Consider the following 18,293-nt stretch of genomic DNA (forward strand, 5'->3'; position numbering starts at 1 on the left):
GGTTTTTTGGGGGGGCGGCGGGAGGGGTGATTAAAAGTGGTGTTTATCAATTTTTTTTTATGAGAATAAACAGTAGGTCAAAAAACTATCACCAATACAACTCAAACAAGATATCCACAGAAGACTATCTGCTGTTTGCTGCAAAGGGAAACTTGCACTACTGACATCTATGTGCGGACACCTATCACAGTCAAAATACAATTCACGTACTTGGCAAATCATTTGCTGATCATTGGTAGTTAAACAGTGCACCGAATGTACACTTACTTTTATAACATGTTTATCTGGCCTGTTGTGTATAAATCAGTTCCACTATGATGTATAATAATAATATAAAAATGCCCTTTAAAAAAAAAAAAAAACAAGGTGCTGGTGAATGCTGTTGTCACTAATACATGTCTCTGAATACAACTTTTATATCACTGAGATAGCAGTTATCAGTGACCCTCTCTGTCTCCTGCACGGTGGTCTCCATGGGACAGTGGCTAGGTATATGGTTCAGTCATGCAGAATGTGTGATTCTTTGCTGTACATGGTCTTGGAAAGCACTTTGTACCAATTGTGATATGTAAATGCAGAATGGTTTTGTCAAATCTGTAAACATCCATTATGTTACACTGTTATGCCTGATTTTAGTTTCTGTTATGTGTTTTGCAGTAGTCCAATATAATTCTTGCACCACCCTTTGCATTAATTTATCAGTTTGATTAATAATAAAATGTGTCATTTTTCTTCAAGTAGCATTTCTGTTCAGTTTCCAACTCTGCATGATAGTGTCCATATTTTATGTAAAATCCATATAGCATATACTTATGATGATGGAGCCAATAATAGTAGTCCTTGTGCAGTTCCCCATGCTTATGAATATTTCAATAGAAATAAAATTATATATATATATATATATATATATATATATATATATATATATATATATATATATAGAAAAGATTTCCATTACATGAGAGTAGATGTTAAAACTTCATGCTGATTTGCACTATATACAGTATATAATATATAGCTTTTGAGAGATACAGAACACGCCAGTCTTGTATAGAGTGTGTACTGTGTTTTGTATTTGATTTAATACTGTACATTTATATACAGTAGACTGCAATCCCATATTTAAGTTTGATTTAATGTGACTATTGTCCTATTCATAACTAAATAATATAAATAGTAGCTTAAGCTACAGCATCAGAAATTAGATCATAGCTGACCCAGTGGAGATGCTAGTTCTATTAAATATTTTATAAATATCAAGTACATCAAAAAGAAGCAACCAATGGCCTGCGCAACAATTTAGAAAACAAAACATATGATCATGTATTTTTCATGTTTCAGTCTTGCTGGCAAGACCAATTCTTAATAAACAAAACATTAACCTTGCCAACCCCAGTTGCTAAGGGAACTGCTTTGACTTCAAACAGAGTGGTATTCTTTTCATCATAAACAGCAAGTGTCCTTCCAAGAAAGAATCTATTTCTTTTCATTCTCCTTTCAAGAAAAGAAAGTTCATGATAGTGTGAGGCCACTCTCGTCTACAGAAGACTAATGAGGCATAATTAATATGTTGAAGCCTCTCAAGGACATCTTTCAAACATGCTGTTAAGAGTCTGCAGTTTCTTTGTTTTGTTATTCAAGTGCAATAATTTCATGGAGAATGGTGACTATAAAACTGTAACTTATCCTTACACATTGAATATGGTGTGGTACGAGAGATTTAAATATGTTTGTCTTTTTAGAGGAGCACAAATCACATCTACTGAATTCCAGTACTTATTGAAAAGGGAATAATAAGGTAGCTTCTTGTTACAGCATGCCATTTCAGCCATAAATACAAATAATGGAAATGACCAGCTTAGTTTGTTCCAATTCCAATTTGAAATGTTATACATTCATCGCAACTAATGTAGAGGCACTGCCATAACGCCAGAGCTGGAATAAAATGTGTTTTGCTCAAAATATATATATATAAGCAGAGAACACCTTTACTGTAACTTTACTTACAGGGCCAAACGTTATAGGAAATCTTGAGTATTTACATGGCAATTCCAGTTGTTGGGAGTCCCTGGGTCTTCTTATGTTGCTGTTTAGAAACATCACATGCTAAAATTAATTTAAATAAATAAATGCGTTAAGAAGAAATGACCATATATTTATACGTTTGTGGGAGAAGCATGAGCATTTACTGTCAAATATACCCAGTATTATCTAATTGTACTTCTTGTTGAATAATAATAATTAAAAAAAAATCTGTAGCTTGACACTAACCCATGCATTGCTTTTAAAAGTTGGTCTGCATACATTCTGATGAACAAAATTGACTATGACCATTTTTTCTCAACCATACAAGTTTTTCTCAAAATTACCTAATTGATTTGAAAGTTGTAGTTTAGCAACCACTGGAATCCGCTTACACCCAACCATTTCATTGGGATATTTACTGTGCTTCTGTCCCCAGAAAGATGCCTGCAGCAGGATTTGATTCAAAAGTCACGACTAGTTCATAATGTTGGCAGCAATGTCCTTGAAGTGTTATTTATTCAAGAAAGGGCATACGGTTTCTACATACAGTCAATAACATGACCTCTTAAGTATACATTACCCTTCAACAAGTATTGTTATTGTGACAATTGCAGGCACTCTCCCTAGTCTATAGACGGCAGTGTTCATGTTCATGATGTTTTCTTGTCAAATTTCCTGTTATAGGCTATGTGATTCTAAGGATGTGTTAGGCGTCCTGCACGCCACACATGACACAGTTATATAGAAACCCTATAATAAAAAATGTATAGCCACACTTTTCTTTTTTGTTTACATGAACGCTTATATAGCGAGTTTAAAGATTGTCCTTCCTCAGGAGCTGTACTCGTATCTGACCCCTAGTATATTTTTAGTTGCTGTTAATTCTCCGGAGCTGAACAACAGCTTACTTTAAATAATTCCAGAGGTCAATTTTACTGCAGATCACAGGACAACTGGAAAACGTCTTGATTTATTTGTTTATACTTATTTTTATTAAGAATTAATACATTGATAAGGCGGCTGGTAAATGAAACTGAGCGAGTAAACAATTGAGTATTCAGCAATTAATGTTGGGAGAGTAATACTTTTAGTTAGCCTGCCTGTAACAGTATGCTTTTGGGAGACGGTTGTGTTAGCAGTATTTCACTAACACAATGATGCTGTTCAGGTTTGGTGTAATCTTGACTCCGGAATGCACAGACACTGAAGTTTTTGTGTTAGGATCGAGGTCAGAAATGGGACAGTGGGACCCTAATAATGCAGTGCCAATGAAACCAGCGCAAGCTATGCTATCGACGTCTGAACCCTCGTGCTGGATTGGAGAAATTATTCTGAAAGAACCCTTCAAGGAGACCTTCTGGTTTAAATTCATAAAACGGTTCGGTGACCACTTTACGTGGGAAGGTACTATACCCTAGTACTTGTTAAATAATATCTCCTTTTTACATGCAATGTCAAATGTCAAAAAACGTTAGTCACTCATTAGTCATTATTGTGATGTATGTGTGTGTTTTGATAATGGTGGTTAATTTGGCTTCGCTTCACAAGGTAATTAAATTACATTAATTTTTATATAGTCTTTGTCTCTATGAAAGCTTTCAAGATGTCAATTTCGTGCTAAAACATGACCACCCTCGGCTATAAAAAACATCACAATCGATTTTCAGATTTCATTTTTTAATAGCTTTACTCCTTTATGAATATGCTTTTCCATTCAGTTTTAAACAGTATTCCTTAATATGTGGCTATGTGCTGGTTGTGTATTGGGATGTTTTATGTGAAGTGCCCAATATAGTACTGGTAGCCGGTCTTGCGGATGCCCACAAAGAATTCAAAAAGGTGCAGGAATAATGTTTCACCAGTAGGTGTCACTAGGTGGCTGCATAACATAAACCTGTGAAATACACATAGTGGTAGGATACTGTGCAGACCACTCAAAATTCTGTCGCATTTCCGTGGAAGTGCGAGACTTTGGGGGAGGGGGGATTCTAAAATTTTAGGGGGAATGGCAAAAGAAAAGGCACTTTTGCATATAAAAACTATATATATATATATATATATATATATATATATATATATATATATATATATATATATATATATATATATAGTACTGCATCATCATTCACACTGGTGTTGCTTTAAAATAAGCTGCTTTCAGGAGACCTAACAGCTGTTCATCACCGTGACAGAGCACTCTCCATTTCTTTTGCCATTGCCTGACGTGAAGTTTTTGCATGCAGCAGAAGAAAAAGGGTGCTTTTCTTTTTAACCAGCGCCAAATGGGCTTCCAAATGTCCAGCACTACTTTTATTTATTTATTTATTTTAACCCACTTCCTTATAGACTGTTGTAGCATTTCAGGCATTCTAAATTGGGTGAAAAATACAGTAGCTTGGTGTCTTAAAATATCTCTGCAGGTTTTTCCGCTCTGAAATTCAAGCTCTGCTGCCCACTATGCCTCTAAGAGAATTAGCTCGGTATTCCTCGCCATCTTTCTTGCAGACACACTTTATAAAATTGGAGTGGACTGGGTCGAGCTTCACCCAGGACATTTGATGAATTTACTGTGTCTCACCGAAGGTAGCTACAGGAGGTGTTGTTAAATATTCAAAGACTGCAAATATTTTCTGTGCTGTGGTAATATTTTCTTTTGCCTTTGTCCTGAGTTGACTATGGCTGTTAACATATGCAGGTGAATTAAATATAAATCAATACTGAATTGTGTGCGTTTAATTTTGTCCCCATCAGTGGTACTTCTGTCAGCGCACGTTTGGTATTTTAAGCTGTAATTACCACTGTTCAAATCCAGTGAATCACTGAGCCTGGAAAAGAAAACGTATTGTTAGAAGTGGTGGAAATGTAGATATTTCATTTTCAGGTCTCTGTCCTTATATATCTGCATGCAACAAAATGTACCACTAAGCTTAAGTTGCCCTTTTCCTGCGTAGCCACTCTGTCAAGGCTTTTGATGCTTTGGCCATCTCCTTGTCTCTCAGGGTGTATGTCCTTCCTGTTACAGTTGTTGGCTCCACTCATGTCAGCACATCCCCCATGTCTACAGTAAATTGATCTGGACGGCGTGGGAAACAGAATGATCGTGCTGGTCCATTCGGGTGCAGGAAGTTAATTTCTGCCTTCCGTTTCTTCTGATCAGCAGACACCACCAGCCCGAGCCACCAGTGACTGTCATACTGAACAGTAACATATCCTTTCACTTGGTCAAATGGTAGGACATCCTCTTCGACTGTGATTGATTCTTCTCTTTGTTTTGTTGACTCTCGTACAAGGACTTTTGCTTTGGAAACTAGTTGAAATAATTGGAGATGCCACAGTTCTTACCTTGAGGAATCATTGCTCCAGAAAATCTTACTCATCTTGCCATTGTGCTATGGTGAAGTATTCTACTTCAAGAGCAGGAATGTTGTATTTTGCTAACCTGTACAACTGGTGTGGAGTTTGGATCTGGTCATGGTATGGACGCTGCAAACTGGCTTTTGTTGCCATTCGTTTAATGGTTCCTCCTACACCATCACAGGGTCCTTTGCCATGAGATGTTGCAAAGAAGTTCCACTCTGCTTCCACGCCAGAATCTTCCAAGTGCTGGCAGATGTTGAGAACATTTTTAAAGTTCTTATATTGCTCTGCACACCAGAGAAGTAATAGGTTTATATTGGGCGCCTCCCAAATTTGTTCTCCAAGAACCTCAAAAGATGCTTTTGAAAGAGATGAACAGTGACTGTCATGAGTCATGCATTCTGATATTGCAACATATGAGATGTGCTGAGAATTCCCATTTTTGTCTCGCCAATAGTAAACAAAAGAATGTATGGTTGCCTGAGAGTTGTACCAATGGTGTGATTAGTGATTCATCTTGCATGACGAAAGTGAAGTTTTCTGCAAAATCACCAACAACTAGGAATTCATTTTCTTGAAGGAGTTCATCCCTCAGCTGTTGATAATATGCAGTCTGCATCTTTGCAATGAAATCATGTCGACAAAGACGTTGGAGAGGACATGTGAAAGTCTCTATGAATTGATCAACAGGTTCATTGATTATCTGAAGGGTGGATCTGTCAGTTGTAGTCCACTTCCAATACTCCACTGCGTCCACCAGGCTATCTTGAAAGAGCATTTGTAGATGACCTTGAAATCTTCAAATGATGGATAATTTTCACACTTTCCTAAGTGGCAATTGACATTAGGTGGGGAACATATGAGATAAGATAAGCAATGACATTAGTGATTCAAAGGCACTTCTGTACTGGCACTCAGTTGTGGAAGCTTAGAACAAATGAACACCAGCTTTACATTCTGGTGTGCTGTGCAGACAAACACAGCATGTGCACCACTACTGACTGCCAACACACGCTCCTTTGGTTTCAGCCCTGCAAACTTGGAGAAGCCAATCTTAATGTCAGAATGCTGTAATTTGTAGAAACGACAGGTCTCTGGACTCTATTATAAACAAAAACAACATGAGTCAACTAACATCTTGTAGAACAATTTTACCATTTGAGCAGTCTCCTGTTAGCGTTCTCCCCCCAATTTTTGGATTTGGATCCGATAGGCATCCCTTATTATTATTATTATTATATATTATTTATTTCTTAGCAGACACCCTTATCCAGGGTGACTTACAATTGTTACAAGATATCACATTATTTTTTTTACATACAATTACATTATTTTTTACACATTATTCTTACATACATTTACCCATTTATACAGTTGGGTTTTTACTGGAGCAATCTAGGTAAAGTACCTTGCTCAAGAGTACAGCAGCAGTGTCCCCCACCTGGGATTGAACCCACAACCCTCCCGTCAAGAGTCCAGAGCCCTAACCACTACTCCACACTGCTGCCCCTCTTCCTGTAAAGCCTTGGCTGTCCTGGACATATAGTACCAAACTCAGCAGCTGTCCTCTGTATAGACATTGGGACAGCTGTCAAAATATGAACTTGCTGACTTCGACTGATATTTGAATTACATTTTTCAGGCCATCATCTCTTGATATGCCTGAGCCTGCTCCTTGATTGTTTCATGGTCTTCCACTTCTGTTTGTGGGAAAACCTTTCTTAGCGTTCTCTTCATTGCTTCTCCGACCTTCTTTACCTTCTGAGCTGCATATACCTTTTGTGACAATTTCCTTCTCTTCAGTGGAGATTCTTGTATTGCCTCCAAGGCCTAGTTTATTTGTGAAATCTCATGTTCCTTTTCAGCTTAGAAAATTCTGTTGCTTTCAGGTTTATCAAAAAGCCAAAAAGCGAAACTAGCAGAAGAGGTTCAGATGAGGCAGAGGATGCATAGCGCTGCAAATACTGCTACACTGAGGTACATGTTCGCGCTGACAATAAAAGAACATACTGAAAAATAAGCGACAAATTAAACTTAAACAAGAATGTGAACTGAGAGACAAGCAATCCATTTATGCAGCTTTTACACACGCATTAATAAAAGAGAGTGCAGAATGACTGTGTTAATGAGTTTGTCAGAGCTGTGCTTTGCTGGACAGCCATTGTTTATTGCAGAGACTCATGTATTGGTGACTTCGTGCGACACTACTGACCAAGGTTGTATGAGGCACCTGAGGCACGGGCCTCGGTTAAAATCATACTAATAATTATTTATTTACGCACTCTTGCACAGTGCATGGGCAAGTTGTAAACTTTCGTATGTTCTTATGTTCTTAAGTGCCTAAGTGATTTTTCATGGCTGGCTACTGCCCTGCTGTCCATCAGCTAAAACACTGCCTAATGCCGACAATCTTAATTGTAAATATTTGACAGTTCTGTCAATTTTCCTTTCTTTTTATGATTTCAAGGTGAATAAACCTGGCTTTTTTTGCTGATGTCATGTTCATACCTTCTGTAGATACTATTTCCATCAGCACAGCAATTGCCCAAATGTTCGCAAAGTACCAGCTAACTTGGGAAAATGTGGCTTTGACTTGCACAGATTCTGCATCATACATGCCAGGGAGCAGGGATATTAACCTTAATCAGAAACCAGATGTATCATATTCCACATGTAAAGTGTGTATACTGAGATTTTTACCCCCTAGATGAATAAAGAAGTGATTCGGCTCTGCAGTTTACAACATTACAGGATGGCATCAAACAGAGAAATGAATCAAAGGCTTGAATCAAACAATCAATTTGTTACCGTCTTAGAGTACCCCAGTCTGTGGTAATGTTATGTGAACCTGTTTATACACATCAAACTAGTTCCTTACTAGTTGGTTGAAGATTGGGTCCATTAACAGTGGGGCAAGGAAGAGTGGTGAAATTGTCTGTGCATCTATATATTTGCTTTTTCCAACTGTAATTACCAGCAGGTAAGATACTGTTATTGTATCTATATAGCAACTTGAACACAGCTTGCTCTAAGACATGGCAGAGGCGATGAAAAACAAAAGACAGACAGTTTTATCGGTTCCAGACCACTATAACTGGTCCACTAGAATGTCAAACGGATAACACAGCAATAACGATACATGATGTAGTACGGAACAGAAAAGTCAAACCACTTGTTATGTTTTTTTGTTTTTTTTCTAATCTTCCTGCAGTGATTTAGACGACAGACCTCAAAACCCAGGGCACTACAGCGGACATTTTGAAAAGAGCTTTGAAACAGACTTTAAAGTTATAAGTGTAAAAGTTGTAAGGATATTAACAATGAAAATAAAAATTACAGGTACATTATTTAAACAGTTGTAGCAACACATGGGGACATTTAATGCTATATTTTTCAGAACCCCGCAACTTACTCTTTAAGACCCCTTTCAATTAACTTGATAGCTTGATGAACGTAATTGTAACTGAACATTTTGATAGGCAGTCTTGACAGTAACTGAGGTAAAATAAAATTGCAGTAAAGCACTTGAAGATAATTATCCCTTTTCCCAGATATAACCTGAGTAGTGCATTTTAATGGACTTGTTCTCTAGGTGGCACTTTACTATAGAAAGCTTTACTGATTTTATTTCACACAGTCTGTTTGTAGTGTTTGGACCAAATGCTTTGTGTAAATTGTTCAACATGTCACATAAAAATATCCTTATAGACACAGAGCAAGACGTACATTTTTTTTGTGGTGCCAAAATAATCCACTTTACTGGAGCACTATTGCTGTGTATATACCGTTGATAAGGTGTGTCAAGCAATATGTGATGAAACTTGCTAAGGTTTATATGAAGTTAATGAGATTTATCTTGGGCTGCGAGTTCAATACTCATCACTGCATAGTGCTGTCCAGGCATGTGGAGAATTGCATTGGAACTGGGTGATTTATGAAGGTATAAATACTAACCTACCTTAATATTTTCTTGATAAATTTGTGGTCAGAATTTCTGCGAAATCTGTCATATCAAATAGTCATGTTTCATTTATCATCCCAGAAATCGGGACAGTGTATGCCTGTGGATTGTTTAGTCATTTACTTGAACCTAACTGACCCCAATATAAAGGCTCAAAAACACAAAATAGTTTAAAACAGACATTTCTTTTTTCATAGATGTTCTAATGTTCATTATTATTATTATGTGTATTTGGTAAGGGGAGCTATTTTCAGGTCATTAGCCTGTTTTTCAATAAGCCTGTAGATTTTTTTTCTTCGCATTTTAAATGGAATAAATGACATTTTCCAGTTTTTATCATTCTAATAGAACATTTCTAAAATGATGCTGTTGATAACAGTTAATGACATTACATGAGTGTTTTTGTACAATAGGCCTACTACAAACTCACTACTCTGTATACTGTACTTTATCAAATGACATTACGTAAAACTCATCACTCCATCCTGTGTGTCAGTTTTCTGAATGAATTTGTTTTTATTTTTAGGTTTTATGTCCATGAAGCATATGCAGTTATCTTTGTTATCTCGCCCTTAAAAGGAACTGTTTTTCCCTTCCCATTGTTCTAGGCAATGGACCACACCATGACCGATTCTGCACCTATGATGACAGCAATGTGGTGGATGGTGTTTACTGTTACCCGATTGGTCACTGGATAGAAACAACTGGATACACCAATGAGATGAAGCACACCACTGATTTTTACTTCAACATTGCCGACCACCAGGCGATGCATTTTTCCAAGTAAGTCACAAACAGCACTAATGAAGCATTTGATTGCAAAAGCCATACCAAAATATAACAGATGTAACTGCCAAAGTAACTACATTTTTCAGAACCTAAAATGAAGGTGTTGCAATAAGCAAATATGCAGTGATGTGACACAATTAATAGAACCTATACTTTCACACCCCAGGCAACGCAGGGGCGACACCAGGGAGATGCTGGAGCAACGCAACATAAATAGTATTGAATACTTGCGTTACTCAGAACTTTATAACAAAGGTCATCGCAATTATAATGATATAGAGATGAAAGATAATATATGGGAGTCCATTTTGAAGGAACTGGGTATGCCTGGTATGCGTGATTTACTGCCACATATGTTAAAATACCATCAATTTCCACATAATGTTGATGAGTCTTGGTCATAGCCTTGTCCATAACAATTTTTAATAGTTTTATATTTGTTTTGGAGTGAAATTAATCCCATATAAAGTACCTGGCAGTTTTCCAATCTGTTGCATTGCCTCTGTGTCACTTCAGGTGTGTATGGTCATGTCTCTGCAAAGGTATCTTGCTGCACAATGAAAAATCACATTGTGTAATGGCCTTTAGATGGAATTGAATTGAATGGAAACAACAAAATCTACCTTCCAACCCTATTTTTACATCAGTAGAGGGATGCTAAAATATTTCTTGATTGGAAAATCAGTTTTCAGAGTAAATTTAAGACTTGTGAATACCAGTAGGTAGTTTGTGGTTTGTGCCTTTCAGTTTCAGTTTCAGTTTTATGTAAGATTGTGCAGATATTTTGTATACAGATTAAAATAACGACTTTATATATTGTTTTTTTGGAGCCCAATATATGAACATGTAGGTGCTTAGATAAGTAATGTAATTCCTATAAATATTTTTTACAGTCTGAAGCTTTTAGCCAATGTCATGTCTATAAATATTTCTTACCATCTGTGCTGTTGTCATCCCGAGTGGTTTTATTTAAGCCCATGGATGTTGAAGGGGAAAAACATAATTCAGTGATAACAGTATCTTGGGCTTTGAATCAAATGCACTATTTTGAGACCTAATAATGATGTCTCCTTTGTTTCGAAATATTCATAATATACTTAAAAAAAGCCTTAGTTGAATTTCATTAAGGTACAGTATGTCATTTCTAATTTGTATCCTGTTTTCTTATGTTTAATGCATAATGCTTAGAAACAACATATTCTATCAAATAACAAAAGGGGTGTCAAAGTGAAAAGGCTTAGCTTGGTGACTAGTGGAAGCCCTGAAAGTTAGAGAGGGATGTGTAGCACCTTATACCCCTTCTCCACTGGCACTGCCGACCCATGAGGGCTCGGTATGGTACGGGTACGGGTGGTTCTCCACTGGCTATTTGTCAAGCTGAGCAAGAACCAAACCATGAAACTCCAGCCTCACAAGACATCTGAATCCGGCTGCGAGCCGAGTCGAGCCAGGGGCGGGGTTAAGGATTTTTCTTGCATCAGTCAGTCTGTACACTCCACAAAGACAAACAACAAACAGCATGCCGAGCAGCGAGTGTGATGAGAGAAAAATACAACAATTATAAACTTATTTACAAAAATATAGTAAAACAAAATACAGCTGTACCATACACACAACTACGGCTCTCATTGCGCTCGCGCAGCTTCTTTTCTTAAGCACCCAAACAAAAAACAACTCTAGAAAAAAAAGACAACTATCCTTAAAACAAGATATCTTTGGCAAATCATATTTTTAAAATCTTTTTTCCCCTTCAACAGAACCAATTGAACTTCATTAAGTTGATATAATCAGTAAAATGTGTGGATTATAAAGAAATTCCTAAAGATACAAGATGCAGCTGTACCGTTGGTCTATTAATTTTTTAACAATATTTGTTTGTGCATCATTTGGCAAACTGAGTTAATTAATAACAATTATTAATAACAACTGTCTTTTGTTGCACGGCTCAGCTCTGCAGTGGAAAAATAACCCAAGCTCCCCTTATCTGCACTGTGAGGGCTCTGTACAGCCCTGGTGCTGCTCGGTTGTACAGTGGAAAAGAGACATTAGAGGACTGATACCAACAGCTTTCAAAATACAGTGCCCACAAGCATAGTATGTTTACCCACTTCCCAACAACACCAAGCTCACATTGGCACCAGGCCTTCTCATCTCAAGTTTAAAGCTTGCTCCTGTGGATGTAGAGAGTATCAAATCATTGTGCAAGCCTTATTGAGCCAGTCCTGTCTGTTTACAGCACTCTGAATTAATCTAAATTGACTGGTGTAATGTATGGCGGTTGTCACTTCCCCCCCGCCCCTCCCCCAAAAAAACCCAAAACTTAAACAGTGCTAATTCAGTGTATAAAAAAGTGTTTTTTCTAACATTTATTCTCCAGACACAAAGTGTTAACTAATGCATATTTAGATTAAACATAAAAATGTAAATAAAAAATACTCAGAAGAGTATTTAAACTACTGAATGTAATAATCATATCTCAAAATGATCACTAAGGGAGTTGCATTATTATTATTATTATTTTTTTATCTAGCCTATAAGTTACATTACCTTGTTATATTTTCAAGATAAAGTAGAGGTACTGTGCATCGCATGCTCAGAGCATTCTGTAATGGGAGTCAAGGAGTAGGCCAAGGTGGTGCATTTCATTATCACCCAATTAAACCATGACTAGAGACTTAACAAAATTTATGAGCCAATTTGCTTTTTAAAAGTTCTGTAACTTGATGTTCTAGGTGCAGTGCCAGACTGTTGACCTAGTTTAATCCATTGAAAACACTTATTGAAAACGCTTGCTGGTGCTATTTTCTATTGTTTCTTTGTGGAATGTGTTTTGAAGTTCAAAATGACTATTTTAATATCGCAGCTAGTATTTTATTTATTTATTTATTTATTTATTTATTTATTTATATATTTATTTAATTTAGTCGTTGCCAATTATTTTTTATTATTTTCTCCCAATTTGGAATGGCCAATTATTTTTAGGCTCAGCTCACCGCTACCACCCCTGCGCTGACTCAGGAGGGCGAAGACGAACACACACTGTCCTCCGAAGCATGTGCCGTCAGCCGACCACTTTTTTTCACACTGCGGATTCACCATGCAGCCACCCAAGAGCTGCAGCGTCGGAGGACAACGCAGCTCTCGGGCAGCTTACAGGCAAGCCCGCGCCTGGCCAGATTACAGGGGTCGCTGGTGCGCGGTGAGCCGAGGACACCCTGGCTGACCTAAACCCTCCCCATCCCCCGGGCGACGCTCGGTCAATTGTGCGTCGCACCCTGGGAGCTCCCGTCCACGGTCGGCTGTGGAATAGCCTGGACTCGAACCGGCAACGTCCAGGCTATAGAGCACATCCTGCACTCCACGTGGAGCGCCTTTACTGGATGCGCCACTTGGGAGCCTAATTTATTTTATGCAACTCAAAAGTAAAATGTCTTCTTAAGTAGCACCCAGAGAAACCCTTTAAGCATGCACCTGCCACTGAGCTGCATACTTATGTAGTTGTGAGATGTGCTCTTTTTAACACATTACCCAGGTCTTACATTCTCATTAGTGAGTACTTGAATACTAATGCAGTCTGTGTCTTATAAGCACAGCAGGTTACAAATGTCTGCAGGGGTTTGCGGAAACAAATGGTAACAGAGCAAATTGTAATTCCAGGTTTCAAATTATGATTGCAGATTGAGGTCCATGGTATCGTGATTCCTGATTGCTTGGCAAGACGTAATCAGATTGTTTAACCTTCCTCCAGGGTTCTCCCCAGGATCTGGCTTGGTAGCTGCCCACGTCAGTTAGAACATGTAACAGTGAAACTGAAGCACGAGCTGGGGGTCACTGCAGTTATGAACTTCCAAACTGAGTGGGATGTCGTCCAGAATTCCAGTGGCTGTAGACCCAGAAAATCTGAGTCCATGAGACCAGAGACTATGATGGAGCTGTACAGAGACAACGGTCTTGTCTATGTGTGGATCCCAACTCCAGACATGAGCACAGAAGGTAAAGCATGAGGTTATTCTTGTTGCAAAAGTTAGTCAATGTTGATGGGAAAGCTTTTTAATCTTGATTCCCATTTAGTGGTCATCTTTTGAAATCATCCTCAGTCACTACTTCTATATACTGATAAGGACACTGATGTATTTTCCATCGTCTCCTTTTAATACCTTATGACTGGCTTACCTCTAGATTTTCATACTGATTGTATGAGTAGCACATTACTTGCTGTTCATCATGGCGTTTGTGCTACTGTGCCACAGTGTAGAATACAAGTGTTTGTTTCACCCTTATCCTTACTTTTTGACATTTGCACAGTAAACTTTATCTATGAATCAGCAGTATTGATTCACTTAAGACTTTACATTGTGGCAAAGTACAGCAATACACAAAAACATATTCCAAGGAGATAAAAGTTACAAACCAAATAACTGGGGTCCTATTTACTGTAAAGAAAGATATATCAAAGTAGATACAGTATATCTAGCTAGTATATACTACATTCTTACTGCTATAGTATATAGCAGTAATGATGAAATTAAAAGCTTTTAGGGTTTCATTAAAACAGCTGATGATTATTTCACAGCTTACTTGCAGCGTGAATAGCCTGCTGCACTATGTGTATATCTACTTACATGCAGTGTAAGCACCAGGGAGAGACTGCCTCCCTTCATGTCTCCTGTGATGAAAGATGTCTATAATGAGGCGTATACAATGGGCTCTGTTTTAAATGTATCACTATATCTGGTCAGTAGCACAAGAAGTGTGCTGACCATTGACACTGAAAATATTATAAACACAGATTGTAATCCTACAGCCAAATTCATAACGCTGTGGAATACACCAGTAGGAATCATAACTGATCAAAGAGATCCAGTATTTTTTAAGAATGATTATTATTATTATTATTATTATTATTATTATTATTATTATTATTATTATTATTATTATTATTATTATTATTATTATATGTTTGTGACACTTAGATGCAATACCAACTTTTTTGGGATGTCCTGCCCCTATTTATTGACCTGTATCAGAACTTATCCAAGACACCAAGGTTAATACCCGTGATCATGCTTGAAAGATGTCAATGAGATCTGCCAGTACAAATTTCTACAAAGTAGACCTCATGTCTCATCTGAAAGATGGCAGCTCCTGCAACTGAGTCCCCCTAACATCATGCTGGGGCACTGATTAGGCTCAGAATAGAGAAAGTTGGAGATCTGCCAAGAAGAGGCTTCAAGGTCAGTGAACAGAACAAACAGAAATTGATTTTTCTTTTTCCTACGTTGCATTTGTCAGTAATCAAATAATTATTTAGTACAAAATAAATTATCCTGCTATACTATGTTTCTTTTTTTTTTCAAAAGCTGAAAGCTACACAAGCCCTATTATAAATAGCTTTTAATGTTCATCTTTGAATAGTGCCTCTCAATATAATGAAAATGAATCTATTTTGCAGGTAGGATACGAATGTTGCCTCAGGCTGTCTTCCTGCTCCACGGGCTTCTAGAGAATGGCCATACTGTCTATGTCCACTGCAATGCTGGGGTTGGCAGGTCTACGGCTGCAGTGTGTGGGCTCCTCATGTATGTCATGGGGTGGAGTCTCAGGAAGGTGCAGTACTATGTAACTTCAAGAAGAGCTGCAGTATACATTGATGAAGATGCTCTTGTTCACGCTCAAGAAGACTTCTATCAGAAATTTGGCCGTCTTCGATCTTCTGTCTCCCTCAGTCAAAGCTGAAGTCTTTCCTCTTACCATTTTCTGATGGAATAAGCCATAGGGTTTAAACTTGATGAATTCAGAGGGCTTTTCGTCTTTTGTGTTTTGTTTTTTTCCCCATACGCAATTGCAGTATGCTATTAAAATATGTGATTTGTCAAGTGTCAGCCATAACAAACAGAAATTGACTTTATGAGTTTGTTATTTGTTTGATCAGATTAACAGTTTTATTTTACTTAAACAAGTTAAAAAATTACTATGATAAATCATGCCCTGTAAATCTGTGTCTATAACAATTTATCAAAGTCACTTTACTCCATTTAAAAAGAGATGTACAAGTTGATAGTACGATGGGTTCTGTATGTTTTAATGTATTAGTTGCCCATGGTAGAATGACAGTTCACTTAAATGACATTTCAATTACCGTTTAATATTACAGGTATCAAGTAGCATTAAAATACTAGGCATTACCCATTTTCTTTTAATGGGACGAAAAGAGTAGTCAAACTGAAATAAAATGTGTTTTATTCTATTTATATTTTTGTCTCCATTGTTTCTTGAAGAGTGGTTGTTACTTTATTTAAGCTGAAACTGTTTTTTGTAAACAGAGAGTACATTTCTCTAAAACAATTGAATTGAAATTGTATTAATCTAAATAGGCTTTAAAAACAGTCCAAAAATATTCCTTAAATCCTTAAAGTTTTGTGAATAGTGCCCAATAATTCCTAAATATGTTGATAGAATGTTAAGCTATATTGAAAGTGGTTAGAGAAGCGATGCCAAGCATATTTAGGCCAGGTATCTTTTTTTAATTGCTATGGCTACAGGGACATCAGTGGTTGTGAAAACAGGAAGATGAGTAACAGGTTTAGTAGTTAATTTTGTATTTGTAATTTGATTTTGACAACATTTTAAAAAAATGTCAGACATAAATACTTACTGTAAAATGGCACAGCATATTGCCACAGGTGTAGTAGCGTAGGACACTTTGTTATACAATTTAAGAGGTAAAAGATAGTGCTGTTTAGTGGCATGCGAGAAAGGGACACCGCTATGCATGTGATGCTGTAAAAAACTAAAAACTAACTCAAATTGCAACTGTCTTTGGCAAAATCTAATTTGTGTAAAAAAATAGAAATGAGAATGTACATTCAACAATAAAAAAATGCTATATTTTTGAATAATGGTATTGGTGATAATGTTATTTCTGAATGGCTTTTCTAGTAAACAAAAAAAACTTCAATGAAAAGTAAAAAGTTCATGATTAATAAAAACAATAACATTTTAAACAACAACATATTATTACTGTAGTTATAAAGAAATTGACAGTACAGTACATATGAAAAAAATCCCACTTTCTATTTTTTCTATTATACACACCAATTTTACACTTCAGCAAAAATCTTCCATTAGTACTATTATTATTAGTTTAATGAACATCAAAATGGATCTAAGTCACCTCATCCCACCAAAAGAGAGGAATGATGATGTCCCTTCAATACATGATCACCAGGGTATGATGCAGACACTTGTTTCATCTCCTCTCCTGACCCATGTGTTATCTGAGGAGGCAGAAATGTGTAGTAAGTAATGAGTTACTTTAAGGGAATTATTAGTGTTTGCACAACTTCCAGAACATTCACCCCTGATTTTGAGCTTTGAGGGAATCTTAAGGGAAACATTGAACAAATAATTGCGTTTATCTATTTTTGTGACCCAAAAAAGATTGGCCAAAGAGTGGGATATGGTGAATCTAATTTACACGTGTAAATTATGAAAATCGCTGGAAAATCCATGCCAATTTTTGCATGGAAACCCGCATGTTAATGAGCTTGTTTATCCTGACATCACTATAAATATTGCAAGGAAGTAGGTCAGTTGTTACTGTGGATTTGAAGACGGCATAAAGTAAGTGGCTGATGGGCGGTTCTTCTTAATTCTATCCCTGGCTTTGCTGTCAACATATCAGCATTTGTGTGTTTGTGTGTGTTTGTGTGTGTGTGTGTGTCTTTGTGACCTTGTGTCACACTTAATTGGAGGTTACTGGGGGTCATACATTGTGACACCAGCATAACTGTGTCTGTAGCGAGAGACTACTAACTGTATTACTAATACTATTAGGTTTTAGCCTAGGTCACAGCCAGATACATGCTTGAACTTGCAAGCAGGAGCACCATTGCTGCCTTTATGAAAAAGGCTTTCCTGTTAAAAATGTCCTGATTGGTATGACTTTGCATCTTAAAAATAATATTGAAGCCCTTCTAATGCTTCTAATTAATTAATTAATCTGTAGATATATGCCTACTTCTCTGATGTTATTTATGATTCATATTTATTGTTATTCATGCTTATATACACTGCTGTTCAAACGTCTTAGACACATTCAGGAGTTACAATATAGGGATGTTATGAGCATCAACAATTTGCTCAAAGCCTCCACTAGTTT

The 18,293-nt window shown here is 37.0% G+C and overlaps 1 protein-coding gene across 1 annotated transcript; it reads left to right on the forward strand.

Moving 5' to 3' along the window:
- The first annotated feature begins 2,874 nt into the window (after positions 1 to 2,874).
- On the forward strand, positions 2,875 to 17,009 carry epm2a (EPM2A glucan phosphatase, laforin). Its single transcript, XM_034005605.3, has 4 exons — positions 2,875 to 3,429; positions 9,952 to 10,126; positions 13,881 to 14,125; positions 15,585 to 17,009. Exons 1-4 carry the CDS (start codon positions 3,180 to 3,182, stop codon positions 15,866 to 15,868), a joined length of 954 nt encoding a protein of 317 aa, XP_033861496.3. The 5' UTR covers positions 2,875 to 3,179; the 3' UTR covers positions 15,869 to 17,009.
- The last annotated feature ends 1,284 nt before the right edge of the window (positions 17,010 to 18,293 follow it).

This window comes from Acipenser ruthenus, chromosome 5 (genome assembly GCF_902713425.1).
Source record: "Acipenser ruthenus chromosome 5, fAciRut3.2 maternal haplotype, whole genome shotgun sequence".
In the NCBI taxonomy this organism is placed as follows: domain Eukaryota; kingdom Metazoa; phylum Chordata; class Actinopteri; order Acipenseriformes; family Acipenseridae; genus Acipenser; species Acipenser ruthenus.

Coding starts and splice junctions, on each gene's coding strand:
- epm2a (XM_034005605.3), top strand. CDS start 3,180: ATGATGCTGTTCAGGTTTGGTGTAATCTTGACTCCGGAATGCACAGAC. Junction 3,430..9,951: donor TGACCACTTTACGTGGGAAG/GTACTATACCCT, acceptor CCATTGTTCTAG/GCAATGGACCACACCATGAC. Junction 10,127..13,880: donor CAGGCGATGCATTTTTCCAA/GTAAGTCACAAA, acceptor ACCTTCCTCCAG/GGTTCTCCCCAGGATCTGGC.